Source organism: Triplophysa dalaica, chromosome 6 (assembly GCF_015846415.1).
Source record: "Triplophysa dalaica isolate WHDGS20190420 chromosome 6, ASM1584641v1, whole genome shotgun sequence".
Classification (NCBI taxonomy): domain Eukaryota; kingdom Metazoa; phylum Chordata; class Actinopteri; order Cypriniformes; family Nemacheilidae; genus Triplophysa; species Triplophysa dalaica.
This window is the reverse complement of record NC_079547.1, coordinates 17,090,389-17,113,934: the sequence shown is the minus strand read 5'-3', so window position 1 is coordinate 17,113,934 and position 23,546 is coordinate 17,090,389. Positions and strand designations below refer to the sequence as shown.

Below are 23,546 nucleotides of genomic sequence, written 5' to 3'. Positions count from 1 at the left end.
ACACGGAAGTAAAATGCCGGCAGCCACCTCACGATTGATAGCCGGCCACAAGAACATAAAATACAAACGTATAACATGTCCGGGCCAACATTGTATTTTATCATTTAAACATTACAAACATTTTCATTTCCTTAAAAACTGTGAATTGGGACATCTGAGGTTTCTGAAGGACAGCAACGATACATTATTCCCAGACTACAACGGGCTAAAACTAATAACGGTGTCAACTCGGTTTACAGCATTTAATGCTATACTTCCAGATATTCTGTTTACTAAGTTAAAGCAGATGCAGGTAAATCCGTACATAATTAAATAGTATTGCGTTTTTTTAATTGGACGACAACGGCACGTGAAAATTGATTCAACAGTCTCTGAGCTAACAATCACAAATGTTGGTGCTCCTCAAGGTTGTGTAAGTTCCCCCCTTCTTTTCACATTGTACACAATTGACTGTAGGAACCAGCATGCAGATAATTATATTATAAATACAGCTATACTCAGTTTGTTGACAAAGAATTCAGATGTTGACTCGTATAGATCAGAGTAAGAAGTTGTTGTGAATTGGTGTAAGGAACACAACTTGTTAGTGAATGTCAAAAAAACTAAAGAATAGATTTTTGACCCTAGACTTGTTGGTGAACTTTAGCTAATGAGGAGGAAGTGGATCAGGTAACAAATATATGTATCTGGGCATCTATTTCGATTATCATTTGAAATTGGGTTCAGCATGTGAAGTATGTTTGCGTAAGCGCCAGTCAGCGTTTGCATGTTTTGAGTAGGCTCAGGGTCTAAGGGGTTGAAAATAATATGTTGTTCTACAGATCAGCTATTGATTCTTTAATATGTTATCGTTTTACAACTTGAGTTGGTCATTTGACTGTCAAACTCAGGTTACAACTTCAAATTGTGATTAAAAGAGCTTCAAAATTTATTCGTATGTTTCCCCCATTTTCTCTTCAGGAGATTTTTTAGGAAGCAGAGTGTCAAAATTATTGGTGATCCAAGCCATATTCTTTATGAGGAGTATGAGTTTATGCCCTCAGGCAGGAGATTTAGGGTGCCGACTTGTAAGCTGAATAGGTACCAATTTTCTTTGATTCCATTATCAATTAAATTGTTGAACAGTAAATGACGAACTTGTGATGTGTAATGTGATGGTTAATACGTAAGGGAAGTGTATTGTTTGGCTTGTGTTAGAGGGATATATGTATTGGGATATGTAAGGTGATGGGTATTATGGAATGTGAATGTATTATTGGGTAAGAGGGATATGTTTTTTTGTGTGGATCGTTGTATGGCTGACCTGCTCTCTTGATTGGATAGGACAAATTTCTCCTATGGGAGATAAATATAATATAAGTTTAACCATTAGAGCTGCATTAAATCTAAATAAGCCTAATGAATAACATATAAGATTAAATTTACAAATGATTAAACTGAATTTTATGTTTGTCTTGTTTGAACACTGTCTTGGCTTATAGACTATAGGAAACAGTTTTTCCTTTTGGGAGGTTTGTGTGGAAGGATTGCTTGAGGTACAATATCCTTTACATAAACAACAGATTATATATTCGGGTCAAAATTGATTTATGTCTTGATTTTAAAGGCGTGCGTGTGAGTTCTCTTTCAAAGTATTAAAGCTTACAGTGTTCAGTGGGCAGAAGTGGGCATAAGTGGGGGTGAGAACAAAGGTAGTGTGTGAAAGATGGAGGTACAGAAAGAGAGAAGGAGAGAATGTGTGTGTGTCTTAGTGGAGGCGCTGCTATGCCGTAGGGTAAGTTTACATCTGTTTCTGACCTCGCTCTGCATTACACCCACAGAAAATAAAACGCGTATACACTGAGTCTGTCCAGTCTTAAACATAACTGACTGCTCAAAAGTGTGTCCTGACTTAAAAGATAAACAGAATTATGTAAGAATCCAAGTAATGTTTCATATGCTTGTAAAATGAATTCTTTAGCTTTATAGGAAGAGTTCAACCAAAAATGCTTTAATCATTTACTAAACCTTACATTACATTGAGTAATGTAATGGTTGCTCTTTTTTTCTTTCATGTGTACAGTTTGCAGTGACCAGAGAATTCAAAATTTCTCTTTTTGTGAAAGAAAGAAAGTCATGTGGGTTTTGAATGACGTGAGAAAATGATGACTGATATTTCATTTGTGGTTGAACTGTTCTTTTAAGACAGCACGGCCAAAAACCTTAAGTCCTTATCTCAAGTTTCCTACAGTAAAGCCATTAAAAAATGAATTACTTCATAATGCCTCAGTTGCTGGTTCTATAGAGCGGGGTTCAGTCTAATTGCGTCCATTTCACTATGGCTATAGGAGTGTACTTGATCGATGGCTCATATACATTATCATTTACCCTTCCGTCTTCACTTATGCTGGCACTGTTATGCACGTTACTTAAATGAATTGCACGATTTAAGGTAAAATATTGCACAATAATGCGCTTGGACTTATAATACATTTTCTATTGGGTCTATTGGGTTTCTATACGTGTTCAGCGTATCTTATAGTGCTAAGTCACTGTAGGATGTGACATATGGCATATTCAGCGTTTGGGCATTAGCCGTTTTAAAGAATCAATGGGCTATTATGGCAAATAAGCTTTCTTGGAAAGCCCCTTGGTCACAGCGTGCTCCTGAAAATGCCAAACCCCACCTCTCTCTTTCCTGAATAAAATAAAATCTTATTGTAAAAATCATTTTTCGTGTGAAAAGTTTACCTGATGTTATAAAAAAAGCTACTATGAATGAGTATTATGAAGCGTGACTTTAGGGAAGAACAATCAAATTCATGTTAAGCTTTCATATTTCGGTAATTATTATAGTAAAAACAGGCAATTCTTTGCAAATTTCAAGAGTATGTTTTGACCATACCGATCAGATTCGTATGTCAAGTCTCTCTTAACCTTTTTAAAGTACTTTTTTAGTTTTTAAAATTCATTATTTCATAGTCTAGTAAGTGAATTATCATATCAATAACCTTATTGTCACTTACATGACGGTCCATATTCCTCATAAATTGGCACATGAAAATAAAAGAACATAACTATTTTGCAGTCTATGAAGAGCTATCGCAACTGCATTTGTTTGGTATTATTGATTCTGGTTTGGACATTTTCCTTCACACCAATCTTACAAAGTATGTCGTCTATCAAAAACGAGCGTCCTTTTTTGTCACATCCGTAACGCATTAATTCTTCTCTCTTTTAAAAAGAAAACTCATGCATAGACTCATATTTTTTTGAGTCTATGCAGGGGGTTTGTAAAATATAAACAGATAATTCAATACTCTCGTTATATATACATTCTCGGAGAATTAACATTTCATGTTTTGACTAAAAATTTCACCTGCATCGATAACCCCTGAGTGCACAAATATTTTTTATGTACAAGTGACTGTTTGGTATTACGGAGTACTGCTTTTTGAATCTCCAAAGTATTATTCAGATTTATCTGTCAGGGTTCACATGCCTGCAGCACCGGTGCCCATCTGGCTGACCGGGAGCCAGTGTGCCTACTTCCAAGAATGCGATTGGTCATCTGCTAGTCTACTCTTTCCCCGGTTGTGTCGTGCTGAGTCCAGATGGACTCGGCCAAGTTCCCAGCGCAGCCCATGACGTTGGCCTCTATTGAACAAGGGTCACTCTCTATCGGCAACTCTCGGTGGGAGGAGATGGTGGGACTGTCCGGCTTCTGACCGGGGTGTGTGTCTGTGCATCCATTATGTGGGTATGCATACTTGCAGAATGGCTAAATCTGTTCTCGTATCAGTGGTCTGCTCTCCGGCCAAGGTCAAAGTAATGACCCATATTCTGATCGGCATATTGTCAAACATTCATCACTCGACACCCCTACCACACAGTCCCTATGACCTCTGACCTCTTAACACTTATCTTATATAAGCACTACGGCAGAGACGCCTTAAGCAGACGACACCTTAATGGCTTTGTTCACAATCAAAATTTATGCAGGAAATGTGTTTGGCAGGGGATGAGGGTTTGTGTTGGGGGGTGAGAGCAGCTTTTAGGTAGTAGTCTTACTTACATTGAAAGTCTTATGACAGGCAAGATTTAAGGAGCCTATAACGCTCGCCTGTCTGCAAGCTGCCCCGTTGACACTGAATCATGACCACTATGTAGAGACAAACAAAATACTAAGCAAAACGAAAAATGTTACAAAGTTCCATTTTGAGTAAGTGTTGTTTTTGTGTGCTTCATGTCCAATATCATACCTCTGCCAAAGGTGCCATGTTTGAATTGAAAGCTGCTCCAGACTGTGTCCCTGTCCCTTCAGCTGATGAAGACAAATATTCATTGTGTCTAAGGGACTTTGGGATGAAATGCTCATATCCTTGTTGTGCCACAGGGGCACTCTTTAGTGCATATAACCCTGAATCACAGATGCTTGTCTCTTTGCTATGGGAAACCGCATCTCAGAGGAGCTCAGCAATATGTCGGAAGCTGTCTAAATAACTTCATTGTCCTTGTGGTTGGTTGTAGACAATGAATGGAAGGCTAGGGTTAGGTTAGCACTCCAACTCCTGCTGAGCTGACTTTCTATTTTAGGTCATGGCTTTTATAATGTACCAAGTGATCAGTGCTTTGCGCATTAAACATGTCTAATGTTATTAAAACAAATAAAATGGACATCCAACCAAAAGTCAATGATTTACAACGGAAGAAGGGCAGTTTGTGCATTTTGCATGTTGGAATAAGCTGTTTATTCCTCTGTCTGGAGTCACCGATGACAATTGGACAGTAAATGGCTCTTACTTTTTTATAATTATCGTGGCTCAAAGAATTCATGGCAACACTTAAGTATAGGGACCAATTCTCACTATTAACAAGTTTCTTATTCGCATGCATATTATAAGAATATTGGCTGTTTATCAGTACTTATAAAGCACATATTCTGCATGACCATATTCTACATCCCTAATACCCAATACATAAACCTAGTAAATATTATGCGAACTATTAATAAGCACCAAATTTGGAGTTTATTGCGGCAAAAGTCGTAGTTAATGGTTTGTTAATAGCGAGAATTGGACCTTAAAATAAAATGTGACCGAATTCACAATAACAATAATATTGATATCTATTGAAATGTTTTTATTTTGAAGAAGATATTTTGAAGGATGTTGTTACAAAACCAACACTGGCCCCCATCGACTTCCATTGTATGGAAATTAGGGCTGTCAACATTAGCGCATGCGTTACATTTTATTTTTCAGATTGACGTGTTAAAATATTTGCTGCAATTATCGCAGCATCCTTTTATTTTTAACGAGCATTATTTACAATATATAATCACACTCTTATAAATACTATATAAATGCCTTTAAACCATTTAAGCGTGATTTGAAACAGTTGTGGGATGCGGCACAACGCGCCAGCGGTCCCGTCTGGTTTATACAGGCACGGGCGAAAGGCTGCGTCAGTAAATCTCTGTCAGACAGCCCACCAGTATTAAGTGCTCTTTTGTGCTTTATTGAACAAAAACACACAATATTTTGCCAGAAAACGCAGATTTCAACGTGTTAGATAAATTCCTACATGTATGCAAAGAGTTGTAAAAATGGGAAAGAGAGCGACTGCTCTTAAAGGGACCACGTTCTTAAACTGCTATCATTAATGTTAATCAAAGAACAAAACATAAAAGAGGAATTCAATGTGTTTTGTAGTTTTAATGAGATTTGTTCTGTATTTCATTTAGAATTTAGCATTAAAGACTGTAAAGTGTTAAGTGTGAACTTAATTATATTTCCGTATATTTCCTACCTGTTAGATATGATAGCTCTCAATTATACTGTACTTCAATGTTGAACGGCTAAAATTAATATCAAATGAAAGAAAAAAATATCAATTTAATGGAGTTACAGTTGCAGTGCTAAAATCAGAATTTTGTTTCTACAGTATTTTTGAGATTTAATGTGAAATTATTTGATGGTAAAAGTATATTTAAAAACATTAATGGTTTGTGCAATTAATCTTGATTAATCAGATAATTTTTTTTATTCGATTGACAACACTAATGGAAATAAAATATCTTCTCAAAATATCTTCCTTGTGTCACATCCAGGTTTTAAACAACATGACGATGAATAAATGATTTTTTTATTTTGGGTGAACTGTCCCTTTAAAGCATTATGTATAAGCTTTCACGTGGGCAGCGCAATACACATGTTTGCACAATTTGTTGACCAGGCAGAAACCGCTGTTACATCATGTAACTACATATACTGTGCATGTACGTTACTAAAGCACTTTTTTGGCTTCCGCAGGCTATACTACTGGGCTATACTCATAGTTCAAAATAGTTTCCGAGGTAGCAGTTAGCCAGAGGTCAGAGTCAGAGGTTAGCCGTAAGCGCATGGTGTGCTGGCTACATAGCAACTAACTTGCTAACGTAAGCTACATAACACATTACATCATCTCTAGTCTACCTAACGGTTATTAATTGTGAACCAGTAACGTAACTGCGCCAATAAACAACATGAGCACAGCCAAATTACTAATAAGCTCAAAGGTACAGGACAGTAAGACAATGTTTACATAGAAGACTTTCAAATCCAGTAGAAGGAAGGCTAACGTTAGGTCTCCATCCGTTTTGCAACCCGTTGCCTCTTGCAGCTTGCGTCGCCAAGTGTAAGTCCGTCATATATTGATTGGTGTCCGATAACTCTCTCTCTTTTCTTTTATTTGCTGGCTTTGCCATGGTGATGGTTTGGAAACTTGCGTTGAACTGGATCGTTTCGTCTTATTGTTAGCTGTTGGCTAACTTCTCCCAGGATAGGAGTAAAACGTGACATATGCCGTAAAGCAGGGGATAGGCAGGGCTTGTACCGGCCTGAACAACAAAGTAACAAGTCCAATTTCAGCAGAAAGAAGGCTGCTTAGGTAGCAACGGCAGTAAAATTAGTCCAGTTTAAAAGTTGTCCTACCACTAAGATAATTTAAGAGACATTAATTTAAGGTCAAAAAGTTGCTCGTTGCCACTTTAATACAGACTGTTTCTCCTAAAAATCTCAGAATTCCAATTGTGACACAGTATTTTCCTCACAGAGATCCAAAGCATGGAGGAGTGTGGACAACAGCTGAAGAGAATCCTTGACTCCCCCAGCATCCCTCAGGCTAACCACCAGCTCCTGGTTCATCTGACACGACACCTAAGCAAGGTGTTACAGAGTGGAGGAGCAGCTCAGGCAAGCCCCAGGCTTCTGGCTCTGGCCTACAGTGAGGCTATCTTCAAACACAACCACTTTAGGTATCGTAATTACTTTTAGTCTACTAAACTCATTTTGCAGTTATGTATAAGCTACACACATTTGCATCTGAATCAATTAGCTTATTATTAAAGTAAGAGTCATTTCCCCCAACTGGCTGCTTCACAACAGTAATATGTATAATTCAGACCCGCCCCGAGACCGGAAAATAATATATCATCATGTAGAATTTTGTGGTTACTCCTACATATGGAAAAAGCGATCCTATAAAAATGACTAAAAGCATGTGCAAGTAACTTTGCCACATACAAACATTTCAGATTGCATGTACATTCAAATGATTGGTTTCAACAGAAAGCCCAGTTGTGCAGATGTCGAAACCTATCTTTATTCCTCTAGTTTAATTAAAGTAGAACCGAGTGAGATGAGGGAGCTGTTATGCCTGATGCATCCCTCAGCCCAGTGTAAGACAGCCCTTAATGTCTACATCCCCAGTACAGTCTCCTGAGAGGAATGGCACATAACACATAACAGATGGGAATGCTTATTAAAATGGCCTGCACTATGCTACAATCCTATGTTCCTGCCATATAAAAAGTACCAGCTTTGCATGTTGATAACTCTCATATTATGTAACACGAATGTTATTACATGGCTCACTGGAATACTTTAATCTGATTGGCTGGTGGTGTGATCCAACAGGCTTGATGTTACTCAGTATCTCTGCACATGTGATACCCCGAACTTGATCATCTAACTTTACATGGATTTTCACACATTTTTTACAATTGGGAGACCACTTATTATTTTATTTACTATTTATATATGTTTTAGTGAAACTTATATTTTTCTTTCATTGTGAAACAAAATTGATCCGAAATTTCAAATAAAAACATAGTTTTTATTAGCATTTATTTGCGGAAAATTGAATCAAACTGGTCAAGATAACAAAAAAGATGCAGTGTTTGCAGAATTTGAATGATTTCTATGATTAAGGCTTCTGACTTAATGTTAAAATTGTTTTGCCTCTGTACGCAACGCTGATCCAACGCTGCTCCAATGCATCTCCAGAAGAACTTCCTGTTTCAGTTTTTTAAACACTACACAAACATTTAAACAAAATCCAACCAACAGAACATTTATAACCAAATGTTAAACGACTATATTTAAGATGTATTGATATATGTAAGATTTGAAAATAAAAAAATAAAAATGAAACCCGAAGTGCTTCTGGACCGCAGTTCAGATCTTGCGAAGTGGTCTATAGTAATTCACAAGCGTGGTGGTCAGTTCTTATAATAACACTGTAATACCATGGGACTTTTTAGTTAGTTTGGTATTTTAGAAGGTTATGTAGCGAAGGACATCACACCATTCTGAATAAGGGACTTTAGTGCACATAATAAAGAGTAGTGTGCCAGTGAGTCACAGCTAACTCAGTCAGCGCATTGTAGTCCATTAAGTCGCCTCAGTCTTATTTGATTGTGAGCTGCTTTTCTGTCCCTCTGCCAAGAGACTCCGGTGGGATTTTCCCTGCTAATAACAGCCTGTCAATAGTCCTCTAGCTCTAGGGCAGTCCAGGCAGAGAGCGAGAAAGAAAGGCAGAGAGAGAGAAAGAGTATTGGACGCTTGGCCAATCAGATCAGCCACTTCATCTCATGACATTATGTGTGAGAGAAAGTATTTCATTTAATTGTTAACTTGCGTATTTCAATGGTAGCAATGGTGAACAAGGGCAAAAGTTTTCAGCCAGGGGTTCATAGTGAAGGAACATAAGAATTCAAAAAATAATAAATTAAGTAGAGAATGTAATTATACATGATTACAATGTAAATGGTCTATACAATACCATTTAAATATTTAGGGTATCTTATTTTTGATAATATTTTATTCCACATTAAAACCGAACTGATCAAAACTATAGATTAACACTAATTTAAAGGGATGTGTCACCAAAAAATGAAAACTCATCTTTTATTTGCCATCACGTCATTGAAAACCTGTGCGATGACTTCTGTTTGAATTTCCACCTCACTTTTAGTAATGATATGATTATGCATTTCAATCCTGAAATCTCTCCCTCCTTACTCTAGTGCGGATGTTAACCCAGAACACCATGTTAAGATTCTTGAAGCTCTTATCATGGTTGGAGGCCTAGTGGAGATACAGGCAGCTCCAGGTAGGCCAGAGGCTTTCATCACTTTTTTACCTTTTGTCCTGAATTTCAGTTGATTCCAAGATTTTGTCTAAACAAATCACGCTTGAGTTTTGAAGATGATGTTAGCGCTGTGAAGTTTTTAAGTTTGAGTCATGGAAACTTCTGGTAGATGCAGCATCTGTGGATGTAGGCTTTTGTGTAAGTTTGTGTGGAGAAAGAAAGTGTTTAATGAGAGCTCAGTGAGTGTTCATGGAAAGCTTAATAAAGGGTTATGATACCCGCATTCAAAAATTGCTTCTGCTTCCCTGGCTCCATTCAGCCACAGTGAATTTTTTTTGTTATGGATCTTGCCTTTATGGGTTTAAACAATCTGTATCAGTCGTTGGACTTTGTAAAAATGACTAAAGACTATGAATACATTAAAGGTCTGTTAAATGATCATTTTCTGTACATTATTGTAATTATTGAGTCCTGATTTAGAACCATGGTTTTTAAATCAGCTTTTGGAGGAATAACATTTATGAAAGGTTCAGTACAAGGAAGTACTGTGAGAATTTTTTGGACTATTGTTTGCTTTGCCGTTCTGATGAGCTTAAAGTGTTCGGTCACCCAAAAATGAAGATTCTGTCATCATTTACTCACCCTATTTTCTTTCAAACCTTTTTCAGGAATATATTTCAGGAAAGTTTAAAATGACAAGAGGGTGAGTATTTAATGCAATAATTTCCTTCTTTGAGTGAACTATCACTTTAAAGAGATCCATAACAATTACGGTAACTAAAACATGTTGAACTCAAAGTAATCTGAAGCACTTTTGTATAGTAGCATGGACTGCTTACCGTTTTTAAGCTGAAGAATATGAAGACATTAACGTTCAGCTTGAGCACATGAAAATTGTAAATTAAATAGAGTATGACAACCGTTTACTTTGGGATTGGGGTTGAACCAGGTTACTGGGACCACATTTTGCTCTGTCTTGTTGTTTAGTTTTAGAAAATGGAATAAAATAAATGACATGGAATGGAAAACCTGGAATCAGTGTTACAAGTGCCCCAGGCACATCGTTTTACCATTTTTGTTGCATAAACACTGTGAAATCGATGAGAGTTTCATATTTAACAATGCTTCTCTATGGTGCTGAAACCTCAAGTTGTCCGAGTTCCGGTCAACGTGCAACTGATACTCAGCTGCCAATGGCTCATCTGCGTCTGAGGGGAGGGGCTTAGCGATAAGTCAATTATAAATAGGGTTCATTTATTTTTCTAAATTGCTGTTGAGATTAAATAATATTTTTGAATTTTCAAACACAAAAAGCGCAACAAAAGTGGTCACAACAAAGAAGACAAATACTTGCTTTGGTTTTACTGAGGCTGTCAAACAATTGATTGCAATTAATCACATCCTAAATGAAATTTTGTGTTTACATATTATATGTCCGTGTGCTGTCATATTAATTTTGTATTTATAATACACATACACATGTACACGTTTAGGAAATATTTACATTTATATTTACAAATAATTTCAATGAAACATTAATGTTTATACATTTTTATATTTTATAATTCTCTTAAATACATCCATGCGTATGTGTTTATCAATACAAAATCAATATGCACAGTTTTCAAAGTATAAATAAAATTCAGGCTAAACATTCATTACCTGATTTTACGCCACTGGTACATCGGTTTTCAACCACTTAAAGGTAACGCTCGGTTAAGTTTCCCACAAGATACATTTAATTCAGTATTGTTAAGAAATTGGAAACTTTTTAGTTTGGGCTAAAGTGACAGGCTAGAACTTATAGGCAATAAACGCACCCCCATGGACAGACACAAAGATTTATGGGGTTTTGTGTGACCAGCTCTTTCTCTTGTAGGGTCATAACCTCGGCCCCAAGGCAGGTCTAGGGTAATGATATGGGTGGCAAGCTTAAGTTTAAAGTTTGCTTAGAACACACTCGGTGATCAAATTTAGGTCATACTTTCAGGTAGAAAATAAAAACATTTCTGATTTGCCCGTTACAACATCGGCCTTGTGTGGTGTTCATGTTGATGAACTCATTTATTATCCTTGCTAATTGTTTCATCTACCCTCTCAATAAAATCCAAATCTTAGGTCTTAGAAAGCAGAATGAATGGCATACAAACAACCAGAATGTGATTTATACTCCACCAAACTCAAAAGAGCTACAAGAGCCAAAAAGGGCCATAGAACACATTACAACCCATCCATGTATGACTGACCGCTTAAGCCAGGCAATATTGTACCTAGAGGGCTCTAGCGAAAGACCAACCCCCTCCTGTGCCTCCAGCTCTCCGGTCTGACCCTAATGTGTTCCAGCTTGGCGAAGTTTGTTGGTAAAACATTGCATTTAAAGAGCAATCTTTCATGGGCCGCATCAGGCACAATCTCTCCTTGATGACTCCACTTGTCAAATGCTGATGGATTTACTGTGGCAGTTAGCTTGAGCTCTGTAGGGAAAGGGAGAAAGGAAATGTAAAGTAGGAAAGTGGGCAGAGGGGTATGACGAATGCTCACACTTTCTTTTTCTACCACAGTCACAAACTTAGTCACTTTTCACCCGAAAATATAAAATGTGTCATTGTTTTCTCTGGAGAAGCAGAGAGAAAGCATGCATTGGAAAATGCTGGTTAAGTCAAATAAGGGAGAAAACCGCATGATGTGGCCTTAAGATGACCCGAATGCAGAGGACAGGCAACTCGGAATGACTCACAGAATTGATGTCAAATGCTTTAAAAAAAATGTCTAAAAGGTCCCCCATATATCATCCTTTACAGTATTCACCCTTAATTCATGAACAAATCATTTTTCGTTTTTAATTCATTGTTTATTTTGTAAATCAATTGTTCGATCTGATTTTGGGATAAGAAATCGTCATAAGTGTGCTTGGGCCAACTTTTCGTTCCTCTCAGATATAGATTATCTTAAATGCCTTTTCTCTCTTATTTTAGTTTGCCAGCCTCTTTCCAATGTTTACTTTCTCTCTCTGGCTCCTTTTAAGTATCTATTTCATTTTTAAGCCTTCTTGAGATAATATTTTTGCTGAACAAACTTGTCAATAAACGTTTTTGAAAATTCAGATCTCTATCTTTCTCTCTGTCGTAGGCTTCGGTTCACATCACTTAAAGCTGTTCTCAGTCATGCCCTTAAGCCCCGAATTTAACCTCCATATTTACACATGCACACATACACGCGTTCTCTCATGAGGTCGGGTTGCAACCTCATGGAATTCCCCACTGGCTGACCCAGAGTCCCAGATGACCTGGTGAAAATGACCAGTGCTGCCTTCCGTAGCATTTCGGCTGCACACAATCACATGCTTCAATGTACCATGTAATAATCTTTGAACTGCACTCTCTGTGGGCTTTGTTCTACAAACCGTCCTCTATTTTCATCCATTTAGGGTCATTTGCAAGCTCAAGCTCAAATTTGGGATTCTGCTTGGTCATGCCTCCAGGCGGGTCCAGGGCTGTCATTTTGGGTAGACCTACAGCTGTAGGCTTTAGCTGTAGTTATGGTTTAACTTTTCGTGAAAGTGGGTTAAAGTAAGCCGTTTTCATTTTTTTATATTCACATAAAACATCTAGAATTAGTGAAAGAACTAGTTTAAAGGTAAAACCCTTTCTATGATGATATTTTGAGGAGTGGTTTTGCTTTCATACAATGGAAGTCAATCGAGGTTCCTTTTACAAACATTCTTCAAAATATCTTATTTTGTGTCCGCAGAACACACACACACACATCAACACACTCTCTCTCTCTCTCTCTCTCTCTCTCTCTCTCTCTACTCCTTTCTCTCTCTGATTACACCATTTCTTCATTAAAGAGATAGCAATCTCATTAAGGTTGCCTCAGTTGCACTCTTAAACACATTAATCTTCCTCTAAGGATCCCCTGCCCGCTCTTAGCGAGGAGCGAATCAAGCACTGATTAATATGACGTGGCCGAGCTTAAGCTGTTTAACCAGTTTTCCCGCTGTTGATAAGGTGATCCAGAGTAAAATTAGACACAGCCGTCGTTTGACGTCGATGGCAAGATTCCGTGCGAGTTCCAGTCGTAAATACAAGGAGGTTAACATAATTTGTGGACATGGTCCAGTTTCACCTTTTGCAAGTATTATTTCATGTCAAGGATCACAAAATAATGTGCTTGAACTGCAAAGAATGTTATTTTTTCACAATATGACCTTGATGATGATTTTTCTCACCCTGGGATCTCACCGATGGCTTCTTCCTTCTCATTTACTTCTCATTTGAGTCATTTTAATTCATACTTGGGAGTTTTAAACTATGAATACACTCAAACCACACCCACATTGAATCATTTCTGCAGGCGCTGTGCCATCTAATCTTCTCAAATATTTGATATGAAACAGCCGGCGTGGAACAGGCATGAAGCCAGACTCTCATTACTGTCTGCCCACTATTTTACACACATTAGAAGTGATGGAACAATCTCTACACAGATGAGATATTGAAAATGTCATGTACTACCTGATATATTCGGCACAGAAAAAGTAAGGTTGATATGTGAACACATGTGAAATAACTCATTAATGCCTAGATTCTTTTTTACTTTTTCTTTACAATTTTCTTTGAATTACCCAGACAGTCTTTGATTTTGCGTGTATTTTTCACATCAAGAGTAAAAAAACGCATCTTTAGTTACCAGTATGCAGTATTTATGCAAATGTTTAAATAAAAGGTATTCTTAGAATATGTTTATAATTTCTAAATAAGCATATGACACCACCACACAATACCCAAAAACGTTTCAACATTTCTTCCTGAAGTTGTCAACGTGTATGACGGCATTTTTAAAGCATCAATAATAGTTACCCAAAAATATCTACAGATGCAAAAAGTTACATATTTTCCATGTATTTTGCAGTTATGTTTTTTATGTCTATATGCACTTATTCACCTGCAGCTTACTTTTACATTCCATTCACATATACTATTTTTACATTTAACAGATGTTTTTTATGCAACTTAAAAATGAGCAAACCAATTCTACCAAAACATTTTTTAATTCTAAACAAATCATTTTACGGTGGCCTGACAGTTCTTATAAAGTTGAATTACAGCCTCTGCACAACGTATATATCTGACTTGCACGCGCAGTTGTCCACAAACTTTACACTGCCGGCACATCCGCTTCAATATGAAATACTGTTTTGGAGTAAGTGAATTTCCATTAATACATTACTCGAGCTTGGTATATATACAATGTTAAGGATGGAAAGGATGAATAAATCTGCTGTCTGAAGGCTTTGCTAAGGTTTTGTGCACAAAGTGCCTTGACCCAGGTCAGTATAGCATATACTGCGTAAAACAAGCTCAGGACCTTTATTCCGTCAACACGCAAAGCTCATTACCAGCTATGAACTAGTTTTCATGTACATCATTAGTGCACAGTATGTTTATGTACAAGTGCTCTGGTTGTGCGCACGTACTGAACTCAAAGAATCTGCGTTGCTTCTGTGGTCATAAGCCAATCGCAAACTATACTGCTGCTCATCCAATTATGTGTTTGCTCAGCTGTGACATCATACCATGTACACTAGAGGGATTTATTTGGTCAGATGGTTCTAGTACATAGACAAAAGAAGAATACAGCCGGCATATCTGATTGTGAACAAACTGAATGTGCAAACTTAAGAAAAGGTACAGAGCACAGTGGGTTATAGGGCTAAGTATGTGTTTGTGCGTTTGTGAGTGTGAGCAAGTGTGTGTCACAAAATGTATTTATACCATCATAAAAAATGATGAATCTTAACACACAGATATTCAACCTTGAGTCTTTCTCTCTCTGATTTTCTCTCTTTAATTTCTTACTCTGCCTCTTCAGGGCAGAGTTGGTGAGACAATCCGGACCAATTAATATAACAAATTACCCGCAAACATGCGTAAATGTCATATGCAGATACACTGGCACGCTGCCAACAAAGAGAAATGCCTTAAAATAAAACAGGAAAAAATAACTGCCTGCTTTCAACTTGGCTAAGAGCAGTCCCGGCGGCAGAGGAAATTGTTTTAGGTAGACTAAGGCGAGTTCAAGGGTGTAAAAATCAATTTAAGTCTGGCTTGACTTTGCATTTTCTATACTCAAGAGAAGAGAACTCAAAGTGCTTAGTTTTGATTTCATCATGTATATGGTATCATTATATTAAAACTGTTGTGAAAACCTGAGATTGCTTCAAAAGAAAATCAGTTAGAAAGTAAATCAATGAAAATCCAATACAATCTCCGTTTTACAAGGTGGGTAATTTCGAATCAGATTATACGATTTTATTTGTATGTTGTAGAAGGAACGTAAAGTATTGCGGTGGGGTTAGGGGAGGAGCTTTGGTATTGCTTTTGTCTAACGTACGCCATTCCTTTCATACAAATTCATTGGAATTATAAAATGAGGCTCCCAAATCTGATTGAGAAATATCACATGAGCAAGACTGTTGTTGTACTGAATATCACCATGGAATTTGTCTCTTATACAACAGTTTCATAAAAAAGTTAATACCCATCAACGTACATTTTAGACACAGTTATTATGTTGCATGTGTTGCTGCTGCAAGATCAGACCTTTGTGTGTCACCAGGCACCGTACTAACACGAAATCCTGTCTGGAATGTGGCAAAAACAAACCGAGTGCTACGAGTGATGCGTCTGAAGCGCCGCTTGTCAAATCAGATTAGGACTAGAACGTACTGTTGTGTAATAAGAAAAAGTGGAAAGCTGCTTTTAACCCATGGGTTTGACATCCTTGTGTCATACAGTAGCAAACACGGAGAGTTGAAGAGTGAGGCTGACCAAGTTGTCATGCTGTTTCCCATGACTTATGTATGTCACCTGAGGGGCAAAGGGGGTGAGTGGAAGTTACAAAAAAGATATGGAAATGAAAGTCAACTTTCTGAATGACTTCGAGCATGAGAACAGTCTAACCAGGGCTGAATAAATGAGCAGAGGAGGCTTTGTTTGCTGTGACCGAGGTTCTAATGTGGTGTGATTTACGAGGCTCAGCCCCAGGCTGGGGTTTTTATGGCTTTTATGTGGTCGAGCGGTGTGTTCGACGCAGTTTATCAGGTCATCTGCAGCGTCGCCGATACCATCTCTTTCTGGCCCGTGGAGAATAATGGCGTGACATTATGGGACTTTAGCAAACCTTTAGAGCAGGGGGTCAAGGTTAGCCTGTATGAAGATGTGAAATGGGCCCTGATATTGTCCTGTGCTGAGATGTGTAAAAGCAGCTCTAATTTCTGTTCACATTTCAATAAAAAAGCTGCCTCACCTTTCCTCTCGCAGCGGGAAGGTTTATAGGCGACGAGGGGGTCGTAATGGTCAGGGTGGCAAGGTGGAAGCAAGCATGCAATGACTTTCCATCCCAGCCACGAACACACACAAAGAAGCCAGGAGTTTACTCACACAACCTTGATCTCTCACAACCACACACACATTTCTCTGTTTTCCCTGAAAACATGTTTTTGTGTCTTGTAAACACCCATTCTCAAACAGACACGCATATGCACACGTAGGTATGATCTATCTATCTTATGGGTAGTTGACAAATATACTGTTGTGTCCTATAGTGTGACAGAGCAAAAAAATGGAAAACACACAGTTAATAATCTAAAATTTAATATGATTGATATTTATATTCAGCCCTTAATATAGAAAAGGCATAAGAGAGATTTATCCGTAGTAAAAGGTTGTATTTGTTAACAAATAGTTAATGCATTAGCTATAACAATAAACAATGCATTTACAGCATTATTAATACTACCTCTTGTTAATTTCAGCATTTACTGACACATTTTGATGTTGTACCTGTCAACATTAGTTAATTCACCATGAATTAGCATAGACAACTTTAAGATTTACAAGGATTATTAAATGTTGAAAAACTAAATAGCTCATTGTTAGTTTATGTCAGCTAATGCATTTACTAATGTTAACAAAATACAATCTTCTTGTAAAATGTTATTGATGTATCTTCCTTTTTTTTCTTGGTGTCACAAAACACATTTACATATTTATTTGTCAATTACCCCTATGTTGCCATAGTAAGGGAGAAGAAGTAATGAAATGTGACTCCAGATAATCCAGTAGTAATAGTAGTTATATGCAGTTTGTGTATTTGGGATTGACTGTCTTTTTCTTTTCTTGTTAAAATTGTTGATATTGTATTCTGGTTTTACCTTAGGGCACAATTAGTTTTTATTTGCCATTAAAACGTATATAAATTGTCATGGATGTAATAAGAATGAAATGTTACATTTTGACTAGTCTGGGAAATCCACTATAAAAAAGTAAATTCTTCATAAATCTTGTATCACCTAAACTGCTTATTTTTTAATGGAAAAAAATTAATAATTTAACACAAAGTAGACATATATTTTCAATGCTTCTCATTGGTAAATGTTTGCAAAACCCACACATGAAAGATAACCAATAATTTATGAAAACAAAATCATGAATTGTAGAGAAAGCCATGATATGTATTTTAAAGTGCTAGGTTTTACTGACTTTTTTAACCTCATCACTACCATCATTGTAATTTTTAAATGTCCTTAAATTTTATTATATTTATGGTTAAAGGGGATGTTTAATGGTGTTTCATGCATTCTGACTTCTTTACAATGTTAAACGTGCTGGCTTCTCATGCTTGACATGGTCCACTTGTCAAAAAACGAGTTGGACGTATGACATAGTATTTCAGTGCTCGATGCACTCCCCCAGAGTTCGTAGTTTTTTTAGAACATGAAATTCCCTTTCGTAACAACTTTTCTTAGTCCCTTATTAGACAATTCTACCGGAAAAGCACACCCACGCGTCAACCCTCGAGAGCGAGATGAAAGAGCATGCCCACTCGTCAAACATGGAGATTTGGATAAATAGCACGCCCATCAATGTGCTCCTTCATTCCTGAAGTTAAACTGTGTTTGTTTGTTCACTGCTTTTGGGTGAGGTTATATAAACGGTGGATATAAGCTGGGTTTGGAGATTGTTTGAAACTGATAGATGGAACGGTCTTCACGCGCGGTAAGTGAACCTGAGTCATGTGTCTGTGTTTTGTTGGCAATTGGCCGGCGCATACGTGCATAAGCTACACAACACGACCTTATAGTAAATCCACAGTAATGTAGGGATAATGCGATGATGTGTGCTCGTGCCTTAGTTCCGCCACCGAACAACACTACCCCCTTGTAAATTAAAAAAACCTCTGACAACATTCAAACAGCAAATGTAATGTAACAATTAGAACGGTCTCATCATAAAAAGAAAACAAAGTTACATACTAAATTTGCCTTTCCATGCCAATTATACCAGTTATACCAGCCAATTATGCTTCTAAAATTTTTCCCAATTTAGAAAATATTTTTTATATTTCTACATAAAATCATCCTACAGAATATTCTGTGAAAATATAACAACAATATTTTCAATTCTGACTGAATCATGTCATTTTAATGATTGAAATCTTGTGGAAATTAATGATTGAAATAATCTGTGATGCTTGTTATCTAACAATTCATTCGATTATGAGACTTTATCCTGGGTTTTCCAAGGGTCACAATTGTTTAAATGCTTATCAATAATGCTCATGCGGAATGTGGATAAAAACTTTATGGTTCATAAAATATCTAAAATCTTGTTGAAAGGTTGGAGACATGTAGCAAACGGTAAACAGACTGACAGATACATGCTTTAATATTGCTGCATTTTGTTTACTGTTGTGTGTCCATTTACCTGCTCTGCGTGTCTGCAATACTGTTGTTAATATAAGCTCTTGCCTGCTGCTCTTCATGCAGCACGTCTTTGGCGGAAGAGAAGCATCGCGCACGGGGAGCGTAAAGATTTAAAATATAGCGTGTTTGGCGCTAGATAAATATATTAGAAGATTAAACTGCAAAATATCAATTACATAAATGTTCCTGAGCGAGCGTGTGATGTCATTCTCCGTTGTGTAGACGTGCGGCTCAATTTAAATATCCGGAATCAAATCAGAGGTCAAATGTTTTAAATGACTTTATTAGGCTATGTCTCGCGGTACGTATCGAGTGTAGCTAAGGTCTGGATCCCCCAATTGAGGATGACTGCTATAGGTACTCAATATTAAATTTAAGTTGGCAGAAACTAGCGTATGTTACATCCGCTTTAATTTAGGAAAGTAAATTCTGCAAAGATGTGTGTATTTCCATGGTCATAAATCAAAGCTGGTTATAGTCTTGTATACATTCAGGGACATTTGTAATCCATATTTCAGCCTAGTTACTGAGTCAGGACATGAGGTCATTGCTGGCAAACTTAGCTAAGAGCAGCTGCCCCTCTCATCCCTGCTGTTCTCTCTACCACACACACACACACACACACACACACACACACAGCAATACATGACTGTGATCATATAACCATGACTTTGTCTTAGAGGTTTTCACCTCTGTGCCAAAGGTCAAGTAGATTTGACCCTTGGGTTTCATACTCAACCACACAGCATCTCCTTTTGAACCCCCAGTTCCCTTCCTCCAGGGTTTCTTTTTGTCTCTCCCTATTGCTTTTCCACTTGTTCTATCCTTCTTCGCTCACGTTGCTACATGCTAGATAACTAAAATGAACTTCAATAGAGTGCACTTGAATGTATATTCAACCATATTCACACAGAAGTCAAAGAAGGTGGGAATCTTTTCAGTTTATGTAAGTGCTATAAAATAACTCTTCTCATTTGAGGTGGGTTAAGAACAATGGCTTGCGAGGCATCATGCCGATTTAGCATCGCAGAAGTACCACAGATAATAAAAACCTCTCCCTGTTGGGTCTGACATCTCCAACGGCTTCTGCCGTGAATGTGCAACATGATACTCTTTATTGAATGGCTTATTGCTGATGGATACTTTATCCCCGGCAAGCTTTACTTCACGAGGGGCTCGAAGAATATCATGTCTTTTTTTGGTTGTAGCTCGCCCAGCCATATCAATTAGGCCTGAGGTTCAGAATGTCCTGCTCTGTTTATTGTGTAAGGTCTGACAGTTCTTAGATGACATGTGGATGTGGGCCAGTACTATATATTATTCTTTCTTTAACTCAAGCATGCACAGTGTCCCTCAACCTGCTAACAGATGGTGTATACAAAGGTAAACCCAACACAAAATGAATGAACAGTTTGCACGGTCAGGATTAGCAACATGCATTTTTTGGCAAGTGCACACATAGAACTCATCCTAATCCTCTAACAAAACATACTTAGTTATGCTCAAACGTTAACATTATTCCAAACATGTGTTATCATTCACATACATGTTCTCACATCTTGATTGTATCGCTCCAAATGCCCTTGACTATATTCACACAAATATTCCAGACACCCTTGCTAACTGAACCTAAATCCTGAGGTCGCAAAAATGTTCTTCTGACCTACATTGTAACATTGTAATGCAAATCCACACACGGTTCGCGTCGAACAGGACAAACCTCTAAAACAGATCTGAGAGCTCAAGGCTTTTTTTATTGAATTAGGGAGAGAGCGTTGGAGCTCCATGGTGCCTGGTTTTAGGGCTGCTCTAGGGTCTTAATCTGATTGGCTGTTATGGGGCATTCTGCATGGTCGGCTAATGGGATTCTCTTTCTGGGCTAAAGAGTTTGGATTTCATTACCTGGAAATTAAAAGAGGTTCACTCTCGATCCAATCAGGGCTGCCGTTTGTGTTTTTACATACATTTTGTATGTTTGTAAAGAACATTCAAGCTCGGTATGTTCGGACTATATTTTGTATGAGTAATCCTGATGGAAAAAGGCCTGATGCTCCTTCACTGAAAGTCATACTTGAATAACTTGACCGTCTTTTTATGAAATGTCTTTGAATGACATCAATTACTCCATGACGTGAGAGTGTAAACTGCTTTCCTTCAGAGCTCTGCTGGCTGTAAAACGTTGCTCAATACTATTAAAGATGTCCTTGTGCTTTAGCTTCCATTCAAGGCTTCACAGAATAAGAGCAGATTTCAAGCCAAGATGGTAGGAATGCATTGGGTGTCCAGAGATTTGGGGCAGAAGGTGCATAATCATTTCTGTTGAAGCCTTTTAGGTTGGCAAGGCCTTTGTTAATAGAAGAAGGCTTTAGGCTTTGTTGGGTGGATGTGCAAGTTTGGTTGATGTATTAAATTGATTGAAAATATGTCAAAGATTAAGAATGGAAGTTGGAGGTCTTATTTGCATTATCGTTTGCTGTATTTGTAAATCTACAACTTTCAGAATTCCAAATACAGCAATTAATAAACAATAATGAAAATAAGGTGATTTTCCTTTTTTTTACGTTTCGTTTTTATATGATAATTTCACATTTTAATGCCAGCTTTGCTACATTTCAATGCCGTTCATTTATTAAAGAAGCAGATGCAATCTTTGTGCAGTGTTATTGTGTAATTTTTTTTACTTCATATTTTAAATTACCTTTAATCTTAATTATTTGTAACTATTTTATGTGCTTTTGTCATTTTACTGGTTACACTTTAGTATAGGGACCAATTCTCACAATTAACAAGTTACTTATAAGCATGCATATTATTAGAATATTAGCTGTTTTAAGCACATATTCCGCACGACCATATTCTACATCCCTTTTCCTATATACCTTAACCTAACAACTATCATACTAACTATTAATAAACAACAAATTAAGAGTTTATTGAGGCAAAAGTCGAAGTTAATGGTTTGTTAATAGCGAGAATTGGACCTTTAAATAAAGTGTGACCATTTTTTTGTTATTGTTTGTTGCTGTAAGATTAGTTAATATATATATATATATATATATTTGTTCATTGTTATAATTTAGAGCTTTGACCTTATTTCAGTTTATTTCTGCAACATATTTTTTTTGTTTAGTTATTTTTTTCCAATCAGTTTCATGCCAATATTTTATTTGATTTCAATCAACTGAAATGTTACATTTTTGTAAACGAAAACAACCTTGGTGCAGATGTTGTCAAGGCTAGTGTGATGATAAAACATAAAAAAATGTGTCAATTTCTGATCGTAAGCTTTATGTGTTCAGTCTCATATAACCAGTTGTAGTGTGAATCTGTCTACACCGAGAAGATGTGGGTGTCAGCCAAAGAGAACGTAAACACACAGTAACACCTCCCAACATCTGTTTATTGCTGTAATCTGTTTATTTTTCTCCTCTGTAATCCGCCCACATTAATATCAAAGTACAAAATAATCAAATTCCGGATGGTACTGCACCCATCTTTAATAAAAATTGAAATGTACCTCATGCGTTATTGGTTCGGCTAACCAGCTATTAGCTTCTAAGAACTCATAATATAATCCACTTTGTTAAATGAGCACTGGGCTTCATGAGGACAAAAGAGGTCTTAGGGCTTTCGATAATCTCTCTAACCAAGTCCTGAGAAGGCCACGAGAAAAATGATTAAAAGGCAGCAGATGACACCAGTCTCTCATCACAAGGCTGCTTATTTACATTAATTGATGGACTGACTCGTGTTGATATATTATTAATTACTAAAAGACCCGATTAGCTGAAATAATTACTGTAACAATAACATGGCGGAGCAGAAACTTATTATGGTATTAATAATGATATCCCCCCACACACACACACACAGCAAAGGTTTCAAACCTCCCAGCCACTGAATGAGTGTGTACAGAGTTAGTCATATAGGAGTTAAAGAGTAACTGTACTCTAATGAATGCCAATTACATCAATGACGTTAGTTGATAATTATCAAATGAAAAACCCCAGGGAGGATTCATTGAGTGTTTTCAAAAATGTGCCCTTTTAGAAACCTATGGAGTCAAGAAACAAGATTGTGTCTTGAGAGAAAGCAGAAATTATTTAATCAACGTCAGATCTGGGACGATGCTTTTGCGTGTTGGCATTTTGGGAGCATCTGCACTGAATGTTCTTGCTGATGTGTTTTATTGGATTTTATAGTAACCGTTTGCCCAAAATGAAAATTCTGTCATTGTTTAGCCACTGTTGTGTTGTTTAAACTTGCTCATGGTGACCTGAGCTGTCACACTCCAGCTCGAGATTTAAAGGGATAGTTTGCCAAAGCATTACAATTCTATAATCATCCGCTCACCCTTTTGTCATTTAAAACACATATAACTCTT

The 23,546-nt window shown here is 37.2% G+C and overlaps 1 protein-coding gene across 2 annotated transcripts in view; it reads left to right on the top strand.

Moving 5' to 3' along the window:
• The window catches only part of pik3r3b (phosphoinositide-3-kinase, regulatory subunit 3b (gamma)), a 193,620-nt gene that overhangs the window by 118,301 nt on the left and 51,773 nt on the right, over nt 1–23,546 (top strand). For both annotated transcript variants that reach the window (XM_056750038.1, XM_056750039.1), the window contains 2 exons: nt 7,075–7,276; nt 9,329–9,414. In XM_056750038.1, the coding sequence (XP_056606016.1) occupies nt 7,075–7,276; nt 9,329–9,414 (288 nt within the window). The remainder of the gene's footprint in view (nt 1–7,074; nt 7,277–9,328; nt 9,415–23,546) is intronic.